The 6,322-nt window shown below is 34.0% G+C and overlaps 1 protein-coding gene across 3 annotated transcripts; it reads right to left on the bottom strand.

Annotated features, from left to right (window-relative positions):
* Positions 1 to 1,411: 1,411 nt before the first annotated feature.
* On the bottom strand, positions 1,412 to 5,472 carry LOC104218031 (peroxisome biogenesis protein 16-like). 3 transcript variants are annotated; one of them, XM_009768426.2, is made up of 9 exons: positions 5,391 to 5,472; positions 5,121 to 5,287; positions 3,754 to 3,811; positions 3,222 to 3,438; positions 2,865 to 3,130; positions 2,506 to 2,774; positions 2,007 to 2,074; positions 1,855 to 1,916; positions 1,412 to 1,772 (listed from the first exon to the last, which is right to left on the bottom strand). In XM_009768426.2, exons 2-9 carry the CDS (start codon positions 5,187 to 5,189, stop codon positions 1,711 to 1,713), a joined length of 1,071 nt encoding a protein of 356 aa, XP_009766728.1. In that variant the 5' UTR covers positions 5,190 to 5,287; positions 5,391 to 5,472; the 3' UTR covers positions 1,412 to 1,710. The 3 variants fall into 3 exon arrangements, with proteins under 3 accessions (XP_009766728.1, XP_009766729.1, XP_009766730.1); XM_009768427.2 differs by having other exon boundaries at positions 1,412 to 1,579; positions 1,686 to 1,772; positions 5,121 to 5,447; XM_009768428.2 differs by lacking the exon at positions 5,391 to 5,472 and having other exon boundaries at positions 3,738 to 3,811; positions 5,121 to 5,162.
* Between the last annotated feature and the right edge of the window lie 850 nt (positions 5,473 to 6,322).

The following is a 6,322-nucleotide window of genomic DNA, read 5'->3' as shown; positions in this document are numbered from 1 at the left end:
TTTAAAAGGCAGAATTTGAATTTGTCTGGGGCTTGCCCCGGGGCGGAGCACTCGTAAAATGTCCCTCGGCTTATGTGTGGGGCTTAGTTCTGTAATACTTACGCCTCAGCCATCGGGGCTTACGCCCCGGGCACACCCAATGCTTAGTGTACTAGGCTCGCCTAATAGAACTTTATGCAATTGTGTGTAACTAACCTTATAAATCCTCAAATTTTCTTAATAAATCGTTGACTATTCAAAATTATTTTTTTGTTAATCATATATCATTGAGTTGAGAGTATTTTATGTCATAATTGAAATAAAAATTATTGCACGTTATCCACTAAGACTGCTATGATATTTAATTTTAAATAAATCTTTCATTTAAAAAGTATTTATTTATTAACTTTTGTTATGTCTTTACTATATAATAGTCCATAATTTTTTTTATAATTATTTTTCTAAATATTAGTTTTTCCACGTTTACGAGATACAAAACTTATTAATTTAATAGCTTAGTATTAGCTAGTAACTATTTACAAGTAATTAGTTATCATGGTATTGTATGGTGACTTATGTGTCACTTTATTAATTGTTGAAACTTAAAAATAAACGATGCTAGAGAATCATATTTAAATTAAATTGTGAATTATGTTTTTATATAAACTCTCTTTCAAATATAAAGCATATTAAATAAAAGTAGTATTTTAAGAAAAATATCAAATTATATTATCGAAATTCTTTCAAGATTCATTACTCCTTAAGAGATGCATATAAGATTTCGTATCTAATACATTACTTTTGATGTTTGAGTTGTAATGACGTTGTAGCTAATTTGCATATTATGATATTTGTCATACTTTTCGTATTATTCATAGTTGAATTATAATTTATAAACATTTTAAAGAGAGTATTTGTTATAATTTTGTGATTTTAATGTAATTTTTATAATTATTTTTTATTTTATACTATCTTAAAATTCTTGAAATTAGTAAAATTTAATGATCCGTGGGATTTACGCCCCATGTCTCAGGGCTTACGCCTCGCCTCATCAGAGGTAAAACGCCTCGCCTCACGTCCCCACCTTTTAAAACATTGGTTTTCTAGATGTTTTGATTTGATATAAAAGCAATATTTATGTGTTTCTTTAACCAAAAAAAGGAAGGAAAAAGAAAAAAATTCTCAAATTTCCCCAGAAGCTTTCTACGAAATCCCACTGCTAGTTTCTCATGTCCTAAATGATTAGTATATTGGGTTTCCACTGTATTTGAACTCCAATACATCATACATGTTACCTTTTAGAATCTATCTTTATTGGCCTGACCTCTTAAAAAGAGTACTGTCCCAATTATGTGAGTATTTCAGTTCAAGCATTTAGATCAAGCTTCACTATTAGGAAGTTCTGATCTTTACATTCACCGCTTAGATGCAGTAGTTGAACTATTGATTTCTCTAATAACTTTTGATAAAGGTTTAATATACTTTAAATATTTTGGAACATACATTGAGTCAGGTGGGGTGGGGTGGGGATGAAAATTGAAATAGACAGAAGCCCACCAAGACAACACAGATGTATAGTAAAAGTCCTCCAAAACCTTCCCTAAGTGAAAAAAAAAAAAATCAATCAACTACGCCTCAATATCAAAACCCCAAGAAAAGGAATAAAGACAGAGATTGCAAATATTAATGTAGAGGCTACAAATTACACAAGTTTCCTCATAGCTTCCCCTGTTATGAACCAGATATGTATGTGTACCGCGTCTGGACTCCAATAAGAATTTCAATTAATTTCTCTGCATTTCAAGATCAGACATTGTCAAAATATAGTGAAAATAGATGGCAAAAACTGAACTCCGCGAATATCTTCAAACATACCTGCAACAAATCCAAGAATGGGAACAGGTTGCACTAGCCTTTGAGTGCTTTCAAGTCTTTGCCTACAATAATAACTGACGGCATTAGCATCATTCTACTTTAGCAATACCATAACTATATGAAGCATATGCAATAACAAAGAACACAATTACCTGGTATACTTGGTAAAAAGTGGATCTCGCATGAGGTACAATGCCCATAACATTCTTCGCCTTTTTAACTGCATAGGATGTTTAACAAAATCATTTTATTCAGCAAATAGAAAAGAATTTAACAGGATTCATTACCATAGTTGGTAAATTACTGGATTCCATGCAAAAAAAAAAAAGTATGCGCTGGGGTGGAGTGTATTAAAGAAGCCAGAGGAGACATACAAGACACTGATATAATTAAGACAGAAATAAGGCACAGTCCAGTTCAAGAAGGAACTACATTCAAGGGACACAACCAAAGTACAGAATAAGATCCAACCAGGAAAAAAATGAGAATACATTAAAGAACAAATGCTGTTAATTCAAGGAGGCATCAACTGCCATGTTAGCTTATACGTGAGAAGGGTATGGCCAGAGACGAAATCTAGAGTCAGCACAAGTGAACTTGGATTCCATAAGAGGAGAAAAAGAGATTGTTGAAATTCTGAAGTATCCTAACCTCATCTTTCTCAGAGTCAGAAAATGGAAGCTGCTGGCTTTTCCCGCTATGTTGAGACATCAATGTAACTGAGAGAATGCAATTTCCAATTAGGTCCACAGCCAGTGACGCGCACCAGGGAAACCACGACCGTGTCCCATACTTCCTCATCAATAGTACATAAATAAGAGGCCTTATGATGAACAAAATCTCCCCCGTCACAAAGAAGCCTCCAGGAATACCTTTCTCAGATAAGAAAGTCCGTAGACTAGGCTTCTCAACTAGTTTACCTATAAAGAGATTTGAAAAAATATTAATAACAGACAAGTGAGAAATACAATCAAATCACCTGAATGTAGCTCAGAGCTAACAACGATTACTTGGAGGTTCCATTATTGCCTGAGGGTGCTGCATTATAGCATTCTTGCCAAAGCCGCTCAAAGCGGATATTGCCCTGCCTTGAAGATTCCCAGGGTTCTGCCCATTTGAGATACCAGACTCTCCATTCCCTCTAGGCTTATCAAGCCGCCTCTTCGTTTCTTGGGGACTTAAAGAATCAGAATCATTTTCTGCGATTTCAGTCTCCCCTCCTTGCAAAAGCATTTTGTACCCAGACTTCCTGAAGATAGCCAGCCTAATACAAGCCCTGAAAACACGAAATAATAGAGCAAATATTTAGTCATAAAATACCAAATGAATTTGTTGGAGAGTATGAATAAGTTAGCTGGGACACTTACTTGACAGCCTCAGTAACAGCAATCAAAATCCATTTGTTCTTTTCACCATAAAGTTGCTCGGCCACAACCTCAATCGTTGTTTCCAAGTCTTTCAGCAAAGTAAGGCACAATGATAAAGGAATAAAAGAAGACTCGGCACATCTTGTATGCACCTCGGTTGGACTTGTCTCTATTATGTATTCATTTATGGTAGTAATCATTCCTACGGTGGATGATACTGCAAAGAACACAGTTCAGGATAAAAAACATAGGTAGCAAAGTAAAATTGCTAAATGAAAGTCCCTTTTTCCTTTCAAGTAAATCCTTATTCATTTTTCTCATTAGGTATACCCCAAAGGAAAATAAGATATTAAGCAAGGAAAACTTTGTAATAAAGACATTACTTCGTTCTTAAACTAGCAATTTTTGACATAATGAAACCAACATGGAAAAGGGTGATCCTAAATTCAACATAGAAGTAATGAGTTTAGAAAGATATTCTGACTGTTCTAAAAGCAGCAAAACGATGACTGTTACCAAAATTTCACAAAACCTGCTTCTGGCCCGATTTCTGATTCAGCAAACTCATCTGGGAGGAACCATGTAAAATTCTGAACAAGAAGAGGAAACAGTTATTAAAATATACTCATCTTGTTGATAACCATATTTTATCTCGGTCAAATATGAGGGAAGCTATGCATGCAACAGCCAGTAGGTCCAGTATTTGAAGGAACAAGTAATATAAATAATTTTTAAAAATGATAGGATATAACCAAAAATGGAAAATCCATCGACAATTTAATTTTTCAACGTAATATCTGAAGCAGTGTCGCCTTCCATCCAAGTTTGAATGCAAAAGTAGTGGCATGAGGACAATATCATTGGCAAATGTCTGCCTTGAGCAAACAAGGAACTCCTTAGAGTAACAAGGAAAAAAAAAAGGATGAAGCAGGCATTGCAAGCACACTGGGAAGATTGTTCTGTGCTTGTACGGCCATTCCTCTCTCTCTCCATGTCTCATTAAGTTGTGATTCATATTTATAAGAGCTACAGCGCAAATGAATTGCGATTAATATTCAAGTACCCCATTATCCTGCACCGTGCAGGGTGCCAAAAGTTGAAATTTGTGCTGATTCATGAAAAACTAAAAAATTTGTGGTGATTGACACACTATGTATTAGTTGTTCAGATGAGATTTTCCGACAATGCAGCCACCAATTTTTTCATAATCAATTACAGCTTCAACCATAAATGATACAAGTTATGTTATAGTGTATTTACAGCCAGTAGCGAAGCCATAATTTCCACTAAGAGGTGTCAAAATATAAAGAAATAAATATACGAATAAGTCAAGGGGATTCAATACATAGTATATGTACATTTAAAAAATATTTTTTTAGCTATCTACATAGTGTATTTTTCCGGCTTTGCCGTGTCAGTTGACACCCCTTGGAGCCACTGTTTACAGCCAGCCACAAACATTATATCCCATTCACCAGAATTTGAAAACCAACATAATGAAACACTCTAAGCATCCATTTCAAACTAACTCTCTCTTGACTGCCTGCTATTTCAACAGAAACCCAGACTGCTGAGAAATGTGTTATCCTTTTTGGCTAAGCTCAGAAAAGCACAAACCAATGAAAGGTACAAACTTTGAGAGGGAAAAGATCCCATTTAGTTAGCAGGTTATGGAATCTCAATGTTGAAGTTAAGAACAACTTTGAACATGCAGAATTAATCGTCACTACATTCATCCACCATATCAAAATTAAGTCCAATTATCACTCTTGTTGCCAGTCAAAACTAGAGTAACTTTTTACACTCCTAAACAAGCAGAAGGCATTCAAAAGCTTTTTAATTGCAAAGATGATCAAAATATTTACAGAAAAAAAAAATTGATAACTAAGATGGGCTTACATTGGCAAGAGAATCGAATTGACGCACGAAATCTTTATTCCTCCTAATCCATCTCTTATACGCCTCCATAACACCAGAATTCCCAAAAACCCAACAATGATTCAATCACTTAAGGCTACGCTGAATCCAAAGTCAACGGTCCCTTCAGATAGCTTTTCAGATCAAACCTAGATGACATTAAATGCACTTTCACTCATCAGAAATGGCAGTGTGTTTAGGTTGGTGCTGGATCAGAATTAATATGATTTGAACAAGAAGAAAACAAATTACTTAAATGATTAACACATTCATGTTGGTGAGCTAAGCGTTTTTATAATCCAACAAGCATATGGGAAAGATCACTAATTGAAACTTCTATATATATATATATATATATAAAGTTGTTGGCACCTTTTTTTGGCCAATCATTCTATTTATCTTTTTTTCCTTTTTTTTACCTTTTTCCTCATATATTTTTTTTTATGTGCTAATTTAAAAAAACCAAAAGTCACGTCTTATAAATACTCTTTTATTTCCTCTTCTTTTGTTCTTTCATGAGTTACGTCTTTTCCATTGAAAAATAGTAAAGTTTTTTCCTCTTCTTTCCACCTATTTAATTTGTATGGAATGAGAGTAAAGCAAGCCAACTCTCTACCACTATGTTACTGCAGAAGGCAGTAATATGAAAGAGAGGGTTTGTGCTTTATCTATTTTTTCTTAGGGTAAGTTTCTTGACTGCAAGGTGAGATTAAAAAAAATTGCAAAGCAGAATCACGTTTTTCAGGTGGTAATTCTAGCGAATTTTGGAACTATGTTTTGGCGACAAAAAATTTTGTATTTACATAACACTCTTATGTTGAGCTTAGGTTGTTTATTTTCTTTTTGCAGTTAATAGAAAAATTGCAGCGAGTACAACATATTGTCATTTTTCATCTATGATAATTATTTGTTTGGTTGCAAATGTATAATATGCAGAATTTGCAAAGCAGGATCGCGTTTATTTTTGGTAGTTATAGCGAATCTGGAACTATATTGTTGGCGACAATAAATTACACTTACATAACATTCTTATGTTGAGTTTAGGTTGCTTACTTTCTCTAGCAGTTAATAGAAAAATTGCAATGAGTATAGAAGAATGCTATTTTTCATCTATGCTAATGGTTTGTTTTGTAGCATATGTATAGTATGCGAAATTGGCTAGAAAAAGTTCTTTATCCTTCTTA

Source organism: Nicotiana sylvestris, chromosome 6 (assembly GCF_000393655.2).
Source record: "Nicotiana sylvestris chromosome 6, ASM39365v2, whole genome shotgun sequence".
NCBI lineage: Eukaryota > Viridiplantae > Streptophyta > Magnoliopsida > Solanales > Solanaceae > Nicotiana > Nicotiana sylvestris.
This window is presented reverse-complemented; position numbering and strand designations above follow the sequence as displayed.